Source organism: Plasmodium falciparum (genome assembly GCF_000002765.6).
Source record: "Plasmodium falciparum 3D7 genome assembly, chromosome: 11".
NCBI classification, from domain to species: domain Eukaryota; phylum Apicomplexa; class Aconoidasida; order Haemosporida; family Plasmodiidae; genus Plasmodium; species Plasmodium falciparum.
This window is the reverse complement of record NC_037282.1, coordinates 715,001-735,029: the sequence shown is the minus strand read 5'-3', so window position 1 is coordinate 735,029 and position 20,029 is coordinate 715,001. Positions and strand designations below refer to the sequence as shown.

Below are 20,029 nucleotides of genomic sequence, written 5' to 3'. Positions count from 1 at the left end.
ATCATACATATTTATATGCTCAGGAGATATAATATTTTATCTTTCTTTTGAATCTCTTTTTTATTTATTTATAACAATTTTTTTTTTTTTTAACCTTTATATTATAGTTTAAAAAAAAAAATAAAAGAGTAAAAGCTTTTTGGAAAATTTAGAAAGAACAAAAAATATAAAAAATTAGATAAAATAAATAAACAGTAAATGTAAGCATTATTTGATAATATATATATATATATATATATATATATATATATAATATATTTATTTATAAATTTTACAATTATTTTAAAAGGAAAAAATAAAAATAATTCTAAATAATAAGAGTACAAATAATATGGAGAAGAAAAAAAAAAAAATAAAAACATATATATAATATATATATATATATATTATGTTAAAATTTTACATATAATATTTTTTATATGTTACATAAAGGATAATAAAAAGGGATACATAAAAAATAAGGTTATTAAAAAAATGTATACATATGGAAGTGTGTCATTCAACAAATATATAAAAGTAGTAGGTGTTCACATGGCATATATATGAGTTTACACTCCCTTGTACATATTCATTTTTATTCATTCATTTGATATACCAACATATATATATATATATATATATATATATATATATATATATATATATATATATTTATTTATTTATTTATTTATTTATTTTTTTGTATATACATTAACTCAAATCAAATCCCTGTGTATCATTTATTGCCGTGATCAAATTTTTATACAAAACTTCTTTTGATAAATAATCAGGTAATTTCAACAAATTAACACAAGTAGAAGCAGTAGGCAATCTTGTATGATCAGGTACCCTGTATATACAAAATTTTGGATATAATTCTTGAAATCCTAGTAAAGGGGATCTTGAACAACTTGTTACAAACATAAGAAATAAGCTTTTTTCATTTGATGAAAAATCTTTTAATATTTCGAATAAATGTAAAACAGTAGTACTATTTTCATTATATCCACCTCCGTATACAACATTTCTTTTTAAATCGTCTACATCAAAACATTTATCTTTTCCTGATATAAGTGTTTTTAATTCATGAGCACTAAAAAGTTTAAACCATTTTATGGGTATTAGCTGTGATAATCCTTTTGAAAATCGTTGTGTTTTTTTCTTTATTAATTGATTGTATTTATAATTTATATATAATTTTATATACAATTTTTTATTTTTATCTGTTACAGGGATATTTCGTCCATTTTCTATGAGATCTATGCATTCCCAATTTTGTTCATCGTCACAAAGGTTATTATTAGTTATGTTATTATTCTTATTATTGTATATATTATGTTTATTATTTCTTTTATTTTTCTTATCATCATTATTTTCCATATTCTTTCTCCTTATATTAATGGAAGGGAGTTCTTCTTCCATATGCTCATTTTGTTCTCCTAATTCATGAAATGGAATAAAGTCTCTGTGGGAAAAAGAGTATTCTAAATCCGTTGGAGGAATGTGTGCACTTCTTTCGTCTGTACTACTATAGTTTGAAGTATCATCATTCATTATTATATTATTAATATTAATATTGTTTATACCATTTGGTATATTAATGAAATTATTTCTATTCATATTGTTATGAGAAAATGTGGAATAATTTCTTGAATTGACATTACTAATCATAGAATCTAAATTATTTATCATGTGAAAAAAATTATTCATATTTGTAAAATTATATGTATTATCATCACTTGAAAAGAAAAGGTTCTCCAAATTATCCATCTGATTAAAAAAAAAAAGATTATTATTATTATTATTATTATTATTATTATTATTGTTGATGATGTTGTTATGGTGTGTGTGAAGACTATACATATTGTAATGATTCCTCTTAGATAATTCGTAAAAATAATTTGTTATTTTATCATATTGCTCCTTTGTAAATTTTTCACCATCTGGATATTTTTTTTCATATATACAAAAAGTTAAACATAATTTCTCCACATTTTCATCATTTTGAACATACAATAAACTATTAAATACATTTTGGTCTATAAAATATAAATCATTAATATCCATATTATCAAATATTAAATTATTTAAAAATACCTTATTAAAAACTGATTCAATTAAAATTCTTTCATATATTGCTTTTCCAATAATTTTCCCAGAAAATTCATATAAAATTAAATTATCATTTTCATTATAATATTTAGGAAATAAAGTATGATTTTCAACATTCTGAAATAATATAAAATTTTCATGAAATATTTCTCTACATAATAATATAATAAATTCTTTAAATAAACCTCCACCATCTATTCCTGTTTCTTCATTTCCATTTTTATCTATAAACGATATACGAACATTTTGTTTTATTTGTAAGTTATCTAATATATTTAATGATATAAATCCATCTTCTAAAATATTCGTTCTTCTTATTAACATATGTTTTCTTTCTAATATATTAAATGTTGAATCATCTCTTATGCTCTCTTTATTTTTATTTCGAAAATGATAAAATATTAATAAACGATCATCAAATGGTAAAGTAAAAGGAACATAACGTAATAAATAATTTGCCAAAACATTTACAAATTTGATATTATTATTTAAATATATATCATTTTTTTCTAAATATAATGTTGTTTCTTCATCATTACTATTATTATTATTATTATTATTATTGTTGTTGTTGTTATTATAATTTATATTATTACTCTCACCTATTATATGAAAACGATTTTTTAATAAATTAAAAGTTTCTTTTATTACAAAAAATTCGTCATCAAATATATGTATGTAGCTATTCAATTTATATAACTTTTTTAATAATATCGGCAAAATGTAACTTAACCCTTTATTATCATTCTTGTATAAATAATAATTTATCACATTCGAATAACAAGAATCGTCGTTAATCTTTTTCTTCGTATTTGTATTTTTGTTTTTTAAATTATCGAAAAAAAACTCTCCGCGGTTATGTGAAGACATGTTATTATGGTTGCTTGTCATTATTCGTTCATTGTAACTATGATTAATATGTGTGTGTGAATAATTATTATTATTATTATTATTATTATTATTATCATTAACAAATGAACTACTTTCAAAAGGAGTACTATATTGAAATGATTCATCATTTGAAAAAGACTTAACATTATGAGCAAATTTTAAATGTTCCATATTTGTATTATTTTTATTGTAAAAAAACATATGCCTGTCTACATAATTGTCATAATTATACATATTTATTTTATCTAGTTCATCAAAAATATTTTTTATTTCATCCATACTATTATAACATTTGACACTTTGTTCTTTATCTTCATTTTCTATATTCCTTTTAATCAAACAGATGTTATCCTCCTGTACATTTAAATAGACATGTCCTTTATTTACAACATAACTATTTTGATCATACATTATATCACCAATTGATATGTTTATCTTTTCAAAATTCAATAAACATATATTATAATCACTACTATAAATGGTTGATGTAAATTGTTTCGAATGAATTACATCCATATGATTTTCTTCTTTTTTTATTATTTCATTTTCATGTTCTTCATCCTCATCATTATATATATCTTCATCATCTATATCTTCCATATAATGCAACTGTTGGTTTTTTACATTCAAATTTTTTTTTTTAGTTAGTTCATTATAAATACAATTTATGGAATTTTTCAATATATACCACAGGGACAAAATAAGAAGTTTACATACCCTTTTAAAATATTTATTCATCAAGAAGTTTGTCACCACATTGTTATTATTATTATTATTATTATTATTATTATTATTATTGTTGTTATTATTATTGTTATTATTATTATTATTACTGTTATTATTATTATTATTACTGTTGTTGTGCTGCTGATCATTTTCCATATCATATTTGGGGATCATATTATACCTTATGTCATTATGATGTACTTCATTTCTCTTAATCATTTTAAATTTGTTTATGTCTATTAACTGATTAAACATATTAACAACTAAATAATAATACAATAAAAAACAAAAAGATGATAAGTATATAGATATATGCGTATTATCATAATAAGGAAAAAACATAACATTTTTAAAAAATGAATTATCATTAGATTTACAACTATAACACCAAAATAAATATATTTTTTTAATTAAATATATATGTATATTATTTATTATTAAAATTCTTTTTATTCTTAATATTATATCATTATTAATCATATCATTAAATAAATAGGAATTTGAACCTATGTTCTTTTTATCTCTTTTACCAATAATATTTTCTAATGAAAAAAAAAAATTTCCATGAACATTATTATTATGTCCACCATACAAATAATTATTATTATTATTATTATTATTATTATTATTATATTTGTTATCTTCATAATTGTAATGTGTCACTTGATTATTTGCTAAAAAGGGAAAATCATTCATATCTGAATAAAACATAATGCCCTTATTTTTTTTATCCTGATAATTTTCAAAATTATCCATATAATTGTTGTTATTATTATTATTATTATTATTATTGTTAATATTATCATGGATACTTGCTTTTTTATTATTATTTTTAAAATTTGTACTAATATTTATATTCCTATTATTATTTACATTATTATTCATATGATCCATATTATTAGTTACCATATTATTATTTATATTTATACGTGACTTATACAACTTATCATAATTTGCGTACACACCCTTTTCTATATTCTTCATATAATCATAATAATTTCTATATGTATCATATATCTTCCCATTAATATTACGAAAGGGCAATAAAAAAAACAACAAAGTATCTAATTTATCAAAACGATATTTTTTACATATATATATTAAAGATTCAATAATCTCCTTATTATAATAATAACCCATATCCAAAGATAAGTTTTGTTTCTCAAAATAATTCTCTTCATTTTTAATTTTTATTACACTATTATCATTTTTTTGGGGGGGGTTAATATCCTCTGTGTTATTATAAATATATGGATGATATTCAAGTGGTAAAAATAAATACACATCTGTTAATATATTCAGAACATTATCATACATTATATTTTTATTAAAATGAACAAATAATAATAAATTTCTAAAAAGGTTAACACCTGATATGTTATATTCATCATACGATTTTTGATTATATAAATAATATTTCATATTATAATAAGGTACTTTAAAATATGAACGATTATAATTATAATAATAATAATAATAATTATTATTATATATTAATTCTTTCATAATATCCACATCTTTATATGTATTATTTATTATCCTAATTAATAAAATTTTCCATTCTTTTAATTCATTTTTTATATTAATTGTATTTTCAAATAATTCATATATATTATATTTAAAAAATGATATAAATAAAATATATGGTTCCTTAATATATTCTAAATTTAATTTTACAAAATTTATAAGTAATTTAATTTTATATTTTATATCCATTATATTATTACATTTCATATCTTTCCCTTTTATTTTTAATATATAAAAATATATATATATCATATCACATAAATATATCATTAATTTTATATTATCACATTTTACATCAACCTTATTTTGATAATAAATAGAAATCTTCTTTATTACAGTAATTATTCCTTCAATACTTAATATTATATAATCACTTATATTTTTTAAGCAAGCGCTTAGTTCTTTCACATTTTGTTTTTTATTCAAAACACTAGTATAAACATTACTACTTCTATTACTATTATCAACATCACTCATATTATTTTTATTGTTATTTGTCATTTCAATTGATGATCTGGTACATCTAGAGGTAAGAAAAACATTGAGTTTTTTATTTTCGTTTGTTATTTTTCTTTTAACCAGTTCATCAATAAATTTATTATTTATTATAAAATTGTATAAGTAATATATATGTAGGAGATTCGTATTTATATCGGATTCAATATTTAATATATTACCTTTTGAAGAAATATGCTTTTTATTATTATGATTAGAAAAGGAACCATTTGTATAATTATGATCATTTAAATGATGTTTTAAAATATTATTATTAATAGGTGTAGGTATAATATTTTTTATCTTTTTAACATCCTTGTAATATTCACTATATATATTATAATTGTATATATAATAATTACCCAGCAAAATATCCAAATGTTTTATTAAAATATCTAACTCTTTCTTATGCCTATAATAAAAATGGCTCTCTATTTCTGTCATATTATTATCATTATCATTCTTATTTTCATCAAATTGGAGTGTGTGTTTTTCACTTATATTATTACCCACTGGAATGTTATTCTTTTTATTATTATCATCGTTTTTTATTTTGTCATCATTTTTTACTTTGTCATCATTTTTTATTTTGTCATCATTTTTTACTTTGTCATCATTTTTTATTTTGTCATCATTTTTTACTTTGTCATCATTTTTTACTTTGTCATCATTTTTTACTTTGTCATCATTTTTTATTTTGTCATCATTTTTTACTTTGTCATCATTTTTTATTTTGTCATCATTTTTTATTTTGTCATCATTTTTTACTTTGTCATCATTTTTTACTTTGTCATCATTTTTTACTTTGTCATCATTTTTTACTTTGTCATCATTTTTTACTTTGTCATCATTTTTTATTTTGTCATCATCTTTTATTTTGTCATCATCTTTTATTTTTTCATCATCTTTTACTTTTTCATCAACTATTTCATTTTCCTTATCAACTCCATTAGTCTTATCCACACAATTTTCATCAATCTTATTATAAAATTTTAAAGTATTTAATAAATATTTTACAGGTGGGTATATTCCATCAAAGTCCATAGACTTATAATAATTATAGCAATTTAAATCTGAATAAAGAAAAGAAGATTGTAAAGAAAACTCATATACACATAATTGTAAAGCTTGTCTATATATAGATGGACATACTATTTTTTCTAATAATATTATATCATTGATTCTTTTCGAAACAACTTCATTTATTTCTTTCTTCCTATTTTCAAGACATTTTTTAAAACCTATATAATCACTTATTTTTTTAAAAGCATTTTTTCTCTTTATTAAAGTTAAATTATTTTCTTTCTCTTTTTTTGCCTTTTCAATAAAAAAATCTTTATTCACAATAACTTGTTTTTTCCCACTTAAATTAATCCTTCTATTTTTACTTTCTCCATCAAACATAGTTTTTTTTCTTTTTTTCTTTTTTTCTTTTTTTTTTTTTTAATATTAAACAAAATATTATAATTTTAAATAATATATATTTTACAAATAATTCTCACATAAATAAATAAACATATATATTTACACAATATGTATAAATCCTATTATTTTTATTAACATGTTAAAAGATACAGGATGTATATATATATATATATATATATATATAAAGAGAGAGAAATATTTAAAACACAATGATGACTTATTTAATTAATAATTCAAAAACTGCGCTTAAAAAAAAAATTAGTCTTACAAATTTTTCATCTCTCTACATATATATATATATATATAAAGACTGATAATTTGAGACAATTTTTAATAATTTTTTTTTATAAAACAATTTTATTAATATTTTTAAATTCAATAAATATAAGATGAAAATATATATTAATTAATATGTATATATAATGGAAAATGTGTTGAAAAGTGTATACATATATATATATATATATAATACATATATATATATATATGTTATAATGTAAAGGAATATGAGGAATTTCTTCTTATTATACATTTACATCATCAAAATGGTACATGTACATATATATAATATATTGATTATTGTATAAACAATTAAAAAAAACAGTAAAAAAAAAAAAAAAAATATATATATATATATATTTATTTATTTATTTAACACAACTTTGATTAATGCAAAAAATATGTGAAAATGTTAATGAAAAGAAGAAACAACTTTATCACATTTCAATCTAATGGAATAATATATCCCGTTAAACAAACGTAAGTATGCTCTGTTTTCATTCTTTTTTATTAATAACAATATATGATTTATGTATATGATAGCGTTAAAAATATTTATATGTATAATTAAAAATTTCAATGTAAACATGTAAAACAGAAAAGATATAAAACCAAAAAAAACAAAAACAAAAAAAAAAAAAAGTTGAAAATAAAAAAAAAGGAATAGTGTTTTGTTTTTTATATATATATATTTTTTTTTTCCTTTTTTAAATATTAAAAAAATACATAAACATAATATATATATTATATATATATATATAATACGATATAATTTTATATTACAGTTTATTAAAATATGTAAATTATATTATATATAAATATAAAGAAAAATTAAAGGAAATATAATAATATGCCAGTTTATATCTTTTTTTTTTTTTTTTTTTTTACTTTTTTTATATGGAATTTAGAAATTAATACTGAAACATGACGCATAGATAGAAAAAAAAAAAAAAAAAAAATATATTATATATATTATATGTATATATATATATATATATATATATATATATTTATTATATACATAACCTTCTTCGTAATTAATATAATATTATATATAAATATATAATATTTCGAATATTTTTTAAATTATGATTCTTTTTAAAAAATATATAAATCCATAAAAATACTTGAATATATAACATAATTTTAATATTAAGAATATCTTCTTCTTGTTATTATATTTTATATGTAAATATAAATTATGAAGAATATTTTGTAAAATATATTATATGTAATTATATATATATATATATATATATTATTCAATATATATAATTCTAGATAGATTTAAAAAATATCATAATAATAATACATATTTTTATAGATTATTTTATATTTTTTTGTGTTATTAATAAGAAAGAGAAGAAAAATTATATCAATATTTCCTTTAAAGTTATTTTAAAATCAAAAAATATACTTTTAATTTGGAAAAGATAAAAATACATATAAAATATATATATATATATATATATATATATATATATATATATGTGAACATTTTTAATTATTCTATATAATAGTTATAAAATTGTTATAAATATATTCATTTAATTATAAAACAGTTTCAAACATAAATATAAAACAAAAATACACGTAACATTTTATTATGCATATGTAAGTAGTAATATATATTTTTTTTTTTTTTTTTTTTTTTTTTCGTTCTTGTTTGGTCCAAAATATATATATATGACCATTTAATAATTTATATATGTACATGTATATTATGAAAAAAAATATATAATTTTATGTGCAACTAGCTATATATTTTTTTTTTTTTTTTTTTGGCTTGATATAATAATAATATAAAAAAAAAAAAAAAAAGCTATATATGTATTTATTTACAAATATATATAAATATGGCTGAGCATTTAGCTCGAATTATTGGGACAGAAGAGGACAGAGTTAACTGTCCTTTTTTTTGGAAAATAGGTGCTTGTCGTCATGGTGATCAATGTAGTAGAAGTCATTATAAACCAAATTGTGCTCAGACATTAGTAATAAGACATATGTATGATAACCCACCTATAGCTGTTGCAATAGCAGAAGGTCAAATGGTAGAAGATGAAGTATTAGATAAAGCAGCTGACCATTTTGAAGAATTTTATGAAGAAGTATTTGATGAATTAATGAAATATGGAGAGATTGAAGATATGGTTGTTTGTGATAATATAGGTGATCATATTATTGGTAATGTGTATATTAAATATACACATGAGGATTATGCTGAAAAGGCGGTAAACGAGTTAAATGGTAGATTTTATGCAGGAAAACCATTACAAATTGAATATACACCAGTTACCGATTTTAGAGAAGCACGATGTCGACAATTTGTAGAAGGTCAATGTCGAAGAGGCGGTTATTGTAACTTTATGCATATCAAACATGTTCCTAGAACTGTTAAAAGAAAACTATTTAGGAGAATGTATAAAAAATATCCTGAATATAAAAAAAGAAGAGCAAGAAAAGACGATTCAGATGATGATGGACGTCGTGAAAGTTATAGAGAAGGAAAAGACAAATATAAAAGAGATAGACGTAGTAGTCATCATTATTCATCAAAACGAAAAAATAGAAGTGATAATGAAGATGATGACGATGATGAAGAAAGAAGCTATAAACACGCAAGAAGAGAAAATAGTGCCGAACGAAGAGAAAAAATTGAAAGATGGAATAAAGAAAGAGAAATGAAAAATATGAATAAAGAAGATAATAAGTCAAATGCAGATGAAAAAGAGGACTGAAGGAGGAAAAAAAAATAAAAAAAAATAAAATAAAACAAAATAAAACAAAATAAAACAAAATAAAACAAAATAAAACAAAATAAAACAAAATAAAACAAAATAAAACAAAATAAAACAAAATAAAACAAAATAAAACAAAATAAAACAAAACACAACACAAGAAAAGAAAAGAAAAGAATTAAAAATGTATCATCATAGAAATTATATTTTATTTTATTTATTTATTTATTTATATATTTATTTATTTTATTTTTTTATAAGTCTATTAAAAATATCATATTATTATCTTAGAAACATTACAAGGTTATATTACAAAATGTAAAAATTGACCATTACATATTATAGTTTTATTTATACAATTAAATGAAAAATGTGATAATACCATCAAGTGAATATTTTTTTTATTTTCTTGGAATAAACTATAAAATTAAATTATATGAGAAGCAAGGACAATACTAAATTGTGGAGAAGCTTAATAATGTGTAAATAATTACAAATGAAGGAATAAATAATATTAATATGTTTATATTTTAATAATGTATAATAATACATATATATATAATATTGTGATGGTGTAGATATCTTATTACTTGGAAAATTTTCTTTATTATAATTTATTTAAATTATAATGTATGTGTATATTTCTTATATTTTTATTTTATTTTTTTAATTCAATATATTTTATAATATTATGAGAATAACCATATTTTTTATTTTTAATATTATATGGAGTTTGCTTATATGTTGTTAATAATTCTTTCCTTTTTTTTTTTTTTTTTTTTTTTTTTACATTTTATAATATTTGTGAATCATTTAAATCTTTTAATTATGATATATATATATATATATATATATTTATAAATGTTTATTATGGCATATAAAAATTATATTTTATATTTAATATTAAATATTGTATAATTTAATGTAATATATTCTTTTCTTTTTTTTTTTTTTTTTTATTTGAAAACTTTTTAAAAAATAAAATAATTTAATTTTTAAATAATAATTATTTGAAGAATAAAAAAATAAAAATAAACAAAATTATATATTAAGTGTAGAAAATAATATAATATAATTAATATAATATTGTATTATATTTATATATATACTTATAAATGTTGCAAATAGATAAAATATATCTGTTTATATATATAATGTTATTTTATATAAGAATACTTATTTTATTTTATTTTATTATGCGCATATAATAAAATTATATAAATGTTGTTTTATAAAGTATAATAATAAATAATAGTTTTATATTATTGTTCTTAGAAGGAAATATATTATATATATTAATATTATGAGAGAATATCATAAATTATAATATATAATAAAATAATTTGTATCATTAAAAAATACCTATAATATAATTTATTTTAATATATATATATATATATGTATAATATTTTTTTTTTTTTTTTTTTTTCAATAATTTAGAAAAATTTGTAACTTTTTTTGAGGCATGTTGTTTTTACCATATATTAAATCTTATAGTCATTATAACTTTTAAAAAAAAAAAAAAATCTGTAAATGTAAAAATAATTTTTTTTTTTTTAAACATAATGGATGATAAAGAACAAATAAAAGAAAAGAAGGCAGATAATAGTAGTAGTTTTCCTCTTTCAGAAAAAGTTAAAAAACAGAAGAAAAAAAAAAAGAAGAAAAAGAATAATAATGAAAAAAGAGAAAAGGAAATTATAGAAGCCAAATCAAATATAGAGGATATTTTTAGTAATAAAAAAGTTAAAGAAAATAATAATAAAAAGGTAAAGGAAGATAATAATAAAAAGGTAAAGGAAGATAATAACAAAAAGATAAAGGAAGATAATAAACTAATAAACAAAAATGAAGCAAATAAAAAAAATAATAATAAAATATCAAATAATAAAAAAAAAATAGAATCAGAAAGATTGCGTACTCCAGACGGATTACCCATATATTCTATGGATGAATTAAATATGGGTGAGTTATTCTTAAACATATATTTATGTGTACATGTATATATTAAATGAATAAAATATATATATATATATATATATATCATCATACATTTGTATTATATCAATTTTTTTCTTTTTATAGGAAAGGGTGGCTACACAAAAAATTGTCCCTTTGATTGTAACTGTTGTTTCTAATTTTAAAAGAAATATAAACATTTGTTCAATACATAGATAGAAATGTAGTTAAAATATAAATAAAATTAATTTAATAAAATATATTCCAATATTTTATATTATCCTAAATTAAAATGAAATGTTGGAATTTCAAAAAAAAAAAAAAAAAAAAAAAAAAAAAAAAAAAAAACATTTAATTTTTTTTGTTCATATATATATATATATATATATATATATATATATATTTATATATATATCATTTAATTAAGACAAAGATCAATATAATAATTGACAAAACATAAATGAAGGATAAGGGTAAATAAAATAATGAATAACAAAATTGACAATTAATAATAATGAAGATTTTAATTACAAAAAAAAAAAAAAAAAAAAGAATAACAATAATAATAATAATATATTTACATATATATATATATATAATACTTTTGTATGATTGTGTATGCTTAAAAATGTACTTGGATATCTTTTTTTTCATTTATACAAATTTCACTGTCACCTTTTATAATTCGTTCGTCTTCATTTACACTTGAAGAAGAATCATAAAAGAAGCACATAACTTTTTTTTGTGGAATACAAGTTTCAAAAACTTTTAACCAGTTGGGTGTTTTTATATAATGTATTAAAATTTCGACTACTGTATTTACATTTAGTACATTACTTTTTTTTTTTTTTATATATTTCTATAAAAGGAAAAAAGAAAAAAAAAAAAAAAAAAAATATATATATATATATATATATATATATATATATATATTATTTCTATTTTAATGTACTTCTAAAGGTAGCTTCCTTGTCTTCAAACCATGAAGGGATGCTTGATAAAAAGATAAATTCTAAAAAAAAAAAAAAAAAAAAATATATATATATATATAATAATATTTACATATTTTTATATTTAAGTGTTAAAGTTTATTTCTATTCTTTTCTTTTTTTCATTTTTAAAACCTTTGAAACGCTCCTATCTACTAAGGCAGATATAATATATACTTCATCCTTTTTTATTTCCTCTAATTCCTATACAATTAAGTGGTAAAATGATAAAAATAAAAAAAGTACATATGTATATATATATATATATATATATTTTTTTTTTTTTTTTTTTTCTTTTCATCCAACCTCTGAAGCGTCTGGAGATAACACAACTATTTTGTCTTTATTAAATATATTCCAATAATCATCTTTATGTATATGTACCATCCATTTATCAAAAGAATATTTTTTCAACGTGGAAGAGATATCATCATTATCATTCATATGTGTAAAATGAAATTGTACAGGTACTTTTTTTTTTAACATATAATGATATGATAAAAAGATTTGTTTAGCTAAACTGGATATTTCTTTTTCTTCCATAAGATTTTGAAAACTACAATTAAAACATATTTTATATCCTTCATTATATGATTTGATTAAGAATTGTTTTTTTTCTTCTTTTTTTTTTATTTCTGAAAGTTTTCTTTCTTTTAAAAAAGCTATTTTTTCTTCTTCATTTAAATTATTTAATATTTTTAATAAAGCTTCTCTTTTTTTTTCTTTTTTTCTTTTCTTTTCTTCTGGTCTTTTTTTTTTCCGTTTTTCTTTTAAATGTTCTCTCTTTTCTTTTTTTTTCTCTTTTTTTGTTTTCTTCTTTTTGTCTCTTCCATTTTTATTTATATCACTAGGATCAATAACGTTTATGAAATTTCCCAAAAATTCGTGGGCCTCGTCCTCTTCTTCCTGCTTCATTCTAATGCTCACCGTTCAAAAAAAACAATCATAAAATATAAACATAAATAAAAAAAAAATATATATATATATATATATATATATATGTATGTATGTTTATTTTTTTATGTACTCTAGTTCTACATTATTATAAGTTATAACAATTAAATATATAGAAAATGAAAGATAAATAAATAAATATATAAATATATAAATAAATAAATATATATATATATATATATATATATGATTATTTTATTTTTTAAATGTTCAGTTCTTAATTATATGTGATATATAAATAATTAGATATATTTAACAAAATAAATAAATACAAACATAAATTTTTATATGATAATATATATTTTAATAATTTCTTCAATTTAAATAAAATCAATATACTACATGAACATATATACATTACTTATATGTTATATTATATATATATATATATATATATATATATATGGAGATATAAGCTTTTATATATTTACTTATATCTCATTTTTTTTTTTTTTCCCCCCCCCCCCTTTGATTTTTTTATTTTAAATAATAATAATGATAAATCAGAACAAAAATATGGTCAAAACATAAAAAAAAAAAAATTACATTTTTATATATTTATGATTATTTTACTACTTAAAAGGAAAATCCTATATATTTATATATATATATATATATATATAAAAGTTCAATAATTTTTTTTTCATATAATATATATATATATATATATATATATATATATATTATATATGTATACATTTCATTATTTGAACATATACCATTTTGTTCTTGATTATATGGGGACTTAAACATAATTTATTCATTTTAGATTTATATGATTATTATATAAAAGAACATTATATTAAATTGACACTAAGTATAATTTTTTTTTCTTTATAAATTTATTTATTGTAAATAATGTTTATTGTATATGAATGTGTGTTATTATAAAGAATTAACCTTATGTTATAATAAGTCATATTATATATATATATATATGTGTGTATGTTCATTTTTATGTTTAATATATTTACCTTTAGATAATCAAATAATTGTTAAGATATCCGTGTTATTTAAAATTACACCACTGATATTTTAATATTTATTAAATAAATATTGTTATATAAAAGAAAGATTTAAAACATTTGTTATTATAAATATATTATTTCTTAATCGTCATAATATATATATATATTTATTTATTTATTTATTTATATTTATTTTACTTCATTTTAAACGTCTAAAGTATGCTAAAGAACATTAATAAACCAGTTATATTTTTCAATGTGCTAACAGGTCTTGCATTTATTTACTTATTAAAAAATTATAATGAAAATACAAAACATATATTAAACAAATTATATTCCTTGAAAAATTGGATAGTACAATATTCCTGTAGTTTTTTGAAAAGGTATGACAGCATACAGCTCCCTATAATAGACAAAGATATTATAATAGATTTATCAAATGAGGAATTAGAAGAAAAATTTGTACAAACATGTAACGCTGTAAAAATGTATAGAAATAAATTAAAAACAGAAGAATGGTTACATTTATATGGATTATTTAAGCAGGCAACAATTGGTAATATGATATTATCAAATGAAGAAGATAGTACAAAAAATACTGAAACCTCATCAAATAATAATGACACACCATCAAATAATAATGACACGTCATCATATAATAATATAGAAAATATATCAAATATTGATGGGAAAAAAAAAAAAAAAAATAAAAATAACAAAAACAAAAACAAAAATAATAAGAACAATAATAAGAACAATAATAATAACATGGAATTTATTGAAATACAAAAAAGGAAAGCTTGGAAAAATTGTTATAATGTAAATAAAAATACATGTAAATATTTATATGTACAATATTTTAATAAATTATTTCCAGACGCTTTAGAGAAATTAAATAATGATGACAATATGAAATTTTCAAAAACAGTAAGTAAAATGAAACCTTTCAAAGAACAAAATAAAAAACATTTAGAAAATGATAATAATGATGATAATAATATATGTGATATTTTATGTCAACATGTTGTTATGGGTGATCTTGCAAGTATAAAAAAAAATCTAAAACATAATCCTTCATTAATTAATAAAAAAAATTCCAGTGGTTTAACACCCTTACACTATGCATGTGATAGAGGATATATAGATATAGTAAAATATTTAGTAAATCAAGGAGCAAATATTAATGTGGAAGATTCTTATGGTGACACGCCTTTACATATGGCAGCATACTCAGAAAAACTAAATGTTGTGGACTTTTTAAAATCAGTAGGTGCAGATATTAATAAAACCAATTCTGAAGGTTTGACCATTGATTGGATTTTAAGTCAAAATTGAAGTGAGCACAAAGACATATATATATACATAAATATATTAACACAATATAAAAATATAATTACAAAAATAAAGGAAATAACTCGATAAGCATATAAGAAAAAAATTAAATATAATGATAATGTATATGTATATATATATATATATATATATATATATATATATATATACCATTTATTTTTAATTTTTAATTTTTCATTTTATTTTTTTATAATGTGAAGAGAGAAATTTACTTCTCCTTTATTTATAGTATATTATTAAATCGTCTATTCCCCATGAAGTCTCACAAGGGTTAGTGTTTTTTTTTAAAGTGGATCCTACTAGTATGTTTAATGTATCTGAAAAAAAGGAACATATAGGATACCATGTTGATATATTATTATATAAACATATTCATATTTATATGTGTTTAAATAAATAAATAAATAAATAAATATATATATATATATATATATATATATATATATGTGTATATATATATTTTTTTTTTTAATACCAACCTGAGGTATGCAAAAACTCCATATCCACGGGTAGCTAAACATGAAAAGGAATAAAATAAAATAAAATAATATGATTTTTTTTAAATCACAAATTATATTATTCTTTCAAAAAAAAGAAAAAAAAAAAAAAAAAAAAAAAAAAGCATATACATATAATTATATATATATGTCCATTTATTTATTTATTTATTTATTTCGATTAACTGATAAACGATCTGGAATATTTTGCCCACAAATGTTTATTCCAGAAAGACAGTCCTTATAAAATAAAACGTTTAAATATTAAAAAAAAATAATAATAATAAATTTGAATTATATGAACATTTTTTTTTTTTTTTAATTCATATTATATGTTCATTCATAATACTTTGGATACACATGATCTATGGGAATCTTAAAAAAAATTAAATAATAAAAATAATAATATACATCAAAGTGATATACTTTCATATTAAATGTTACAATATATATATATGTATGTATCTGTGTGTGTATATATTTTATTTTTTAATTTATTTTTCTTTACGAGTCCATATTGTTTTATTATCAACTTGTAAAAAGAGAGAATCATCTTCCCATAAGTCGAAGAAATGAATTCTTAGTTTTATTTTTAATTCTTTATGTTTTGGTAAATTTTTAATCTTATTATATGCTTCTGTTGCTGCAAATTTACTAGACATAAGAGATACAACTTTGTAAATGTTATAATATTAATAGAATTTATTTTTTTTATTTTTACCAAGGTCCACCAAGAAATGTATCTGGTGAATTTCCACACGTACTATATTCCTTTTTAACAAAAAAAAAAAAAAAAAAAAAATAACACATATATAGAAACAATATATATCATTATAAAATTTATAAACATATACAACATATATAATATATTTATTTTATAATACATTTTTTTTTTTCTTTTTTTTTTTTCTTTTTTTTTTATATTTATCTATATGTAGTATATTATTAAATCCTTTTCTCATTTATTTATTTTTATTTTTTTTTTTTTTTTAATATGATACCGAGGGGGTCCATGATTCATTTTTCACATCAAAAGTCTCCATATAATATAATTTCCATTGTTCTTTTTCAAAATATAATAAATCATTTGTATGAATAATTCCATATATATTTAAATTATTAATTATTGTTTTATCATCTTGAATTCTTATATATTCATTATTTTCACTCCTACAAACAAATGAGTCTTTTTCACCATATAAAGATATAACTTTGCTGCTTTCCTTATCCCTCGATTCAAATATTAATTTTATCGTTTTTATGTTATAGTTAGCATATGAACCGTTATATGATAATAGAAATATTAACAAGGGAAAGATAACAGGAGAAAATAAATTCATTTTTATAGCAATATGTATATGTATATATATAATATATATATATATTCTCTTATTTGTATTTACTTATATGTCTTTTTTTTTTTTTTTTAAAAGGGAAAAAAATATTTTATTAAATTTATTACTTTTTTGTATTTATGGGGATATCTAAATTCACATAATAATATATATATATATATATATATATATATATATATATTTATTTATTTATTTATATTTATATATACAAGCATAACTCATTTAAACATTTATAATTATATACATATAATAATGCTTTTATTCTTTTCACTTATTTTTTCCACATTCAACAACGTAATTATTTGTATATACATTTATTAATATTTAACAATATACATATTAAGGAAAAAAAAAAAAAAATAACATTATTATTTTAATAATATAAATAAGGACAAATAATTTTATAATTATGTAATAACAAATATATTTGTATTCTTATATATTTTTTGGTTCGTTATAAAAAAGAAGAAAAAAAAAAAATATTCAGAAATAATGATAGATCATTTAAAATGCAATTGCATAAAATACAATATCCCTGACGAAGACTGTGAACCTGTAATAAAGGTATCAGAAAATAAAGATGATATGTTAGTAGCTGTTTCGAGTAATAAAAGAAATATCCTTCTATATAAAATAATAAATAGGGAGATAATATACTCAGACACTTTCTATATAGGAGTAAGTTACACATATTATATATTTATTTGTTTGTTTATTTATCATATATAAATATGGATATATATATATATATATATATATATATATATATATATATATATATATGTATATATTTATTTATTTATACATTCCAAACACCTTGTTCACATATATCCAGAAAAATAAAATTTTTTTTTATAATCACAGGATCCAAACAAAATTATTGCCTTAGAATGGTCTAAACAAAACGATTTACTTATAGTTACAATAGATATGAAATGTATAATATATAAAAAAAAAGAGAATGGAAAATGGGAATGTACTAATGTGAATATACCAACAGAAGATTTACCTACATGTGCTTGTTGGCATCCTCATACGTATTCATTTGCAATAGGATTTACTTCTGGTATTATATTTATTTGTTCAAAAAAAGAAAATCAAAAATGGAAAATAAAAAAAATTAACAATCATGTGGCAAGTGTAATGTTTATAGACTGGAGTTCATCAGGTATACATAATATATGTATATATATATATATATATATTATTTATTATTTTTTCAAATGAATAATGATACATAATAAGAAAAAAAAAAAAAAAAAAAAAAAAGAACTCATGTATTTTATCATATAATGTTCAAGTAATGAGACATTAAGAATAAAACAATATAAAATAGTTAAAAAAATATATATTTGAACATATATATATATATATATATATTTTCTCTTTTATTAGGTTATATCTTATCTACAAATTCACTTGATTCAACCTCGTTACTTGTATGTACTTCAGGTCTATTGGATGATAACATAAAGAACAGAAATAATATCAAGTACACCTGAATTAACAAAATTAATATAACGTTATTTTCATCGTGTTAGAATTGGAGGAAAATATTTAAACATATGATAAACTATTATATTAGTAAAATATATTATATATATATTTATTTGTATATATACTTCTTTTTAATTTTAAACAGGATTTACAAAAATATGGAAACATTTATAACAGAACGAAATATTCATAATAACGACATAATATACAAGGTAAAAAATAAGATTGTTTTTCCCCTTAATAAATAAATATAAATATAAATACAAATACAAATACAAATAC

General features: G+C 18.4%; 7 protein-coding genes across 7 annotated transcripts in view; 4 read left to right on the top strand and 3 right to left on the bottom strand.

Annotated features, from left to right (window-relative positions):
• Positions 1–690: 690 nt before the first annotated feature.
• PF3D7_1119400 (ubiquitin-protein ligase, putative) lies at positions 691–7,134 on the bottom strand (the record flags this gene model as incomplete). The annotated part of the gene is made up of 1 exon (XM_001347836.1): positions 691–7,134. The coding sequence occupies one exon, from the start codon at positions 7,132–7,134 to the stop codon at positions 691–693; it is 6,444 nt and encodes a 2,147-aa protein (XP_001347872.1).
• Positions 7,135–9,290: 2,156 nt separating this feature from the next.
• PF3D7_1119300 (splicing factor U2AF small subunit, putative) lies at positions 9,291–10,175 on the top strand (the record flags this gene model as incomplete). Its single annotated transcript, XM_001347835.1, has 1 exon — positions 9,291–10,175. One exon carries the CDS (start codon positions 9,291–9,293, stop codon positions 10,173–10,175), a length of 885 nt encoding a protein of 294 aa, XP_001347871.1.
• A 1,565-nt stretch (positions 10,176–11,740) lies between these two features.
• Positions 11,741–12,313, top strand: PF3D7_1119200 (conserved protein, unknown function; the record flags this gene model as incomplete). Its single annotated transcript, XM_024473317.1, has 2 exons — positions 11,741–12,140; positions 12,261–12,313. 2 exons carry the CDS (start codon positions 11,741–11,743, stop codon positions 12,311–12,313), a joined length of 453 nt encoding a protein of 150 aa, XP_024329124.1.
• A 443-nt stretch (positions 12,314–12,756) lies between these two features.
• PF3D7_1119100 (tRNA m(1)G methyltransferase, putative) lies at positions 12,757–14,038 on the bottom strand (the record flags this gene model as incomplete). Its single annotated transcript, XM_001347833.1, has 4 exons — positions 12,757–12,993; positions 13,087–13,146; positions 13,259–13,327; positions 13,430–14,038. The coding sequence occupies 4 exons, from the start codon at positions 14,036–14,038 to the stop codon at positions 12,757–12,759; spliced, it is 975 nt and encodes a 324-aa protein (XP_001347869.1).
• A 1,226-nt stretch (positions 14,039–15,264) lies between these two features.
• Positions 15,265–16,380, top strand: PF3D7_1119000 (acyl-CoA-binding protein, putative; the record flags this gene model as incomplete). Its single annotated transcript, XM_001347832.1, has 1 exon — positions 15,265–16,380. One exon carries the CDS (start codon positions 15,265–15,267, stop codon positions 16,378–16,380), a length of 1,116 nt encoding a protein of 371 aa, XP_001347868.1.
• A 237-nt stretch (positions 16,381–16,617) lies between these two features.
• Positions 16,618–18,235, bottom strand: PF3D7_1118900 (conserved protein, unknown function; the record flags this gene model as incomplete). Its single annotated transcript, XM_001347831.1, has 7 exons — positions 16,618–16,715; positions 16,878–16,911; positions 17,082–17,135; positions 17,245–17,270; positions 17,404–17,549; positions 17,617–17,666; positions 17,897–18,235. 7 exons carry the CDS (start codon positions 18,233–18,235, stop codon positions 16,618–16,620), a joined length of 747 nt encoding a protein of 248 aa, XP_001347867.1.
• A 507-nt stretch (positions 18,236–18,742) lies between these two features.
• PF3D7_1118800 (actin-related protein 2/3 complex subunit 1, putative) overlaps positions 18,743–20,029 on the top strand; it is a gene marked incomplete at both ends in the record, with an annotated part of 2,171 nt that continues 884 nt past the window's right edge. Inside the window, 4 exons of the mRNA XM_001347830.1 lie at positions 18,743–18,928; positions 19,115–19,418; positions 19,646–19,742; positions 19,893–19,959. Coding sequence (XP_001347866.1) covers positions 18,743–18,928; positions 19,115–19,418; positions 19,646–19,742; positions 19,893–19,959 — 654 coding nt within the window. The remainder of the gene's footprint in view (positions 18,929–19,114; positions 19,419–19,645; positions 19,743–19,892; positions 19,960–20,029) is intronic.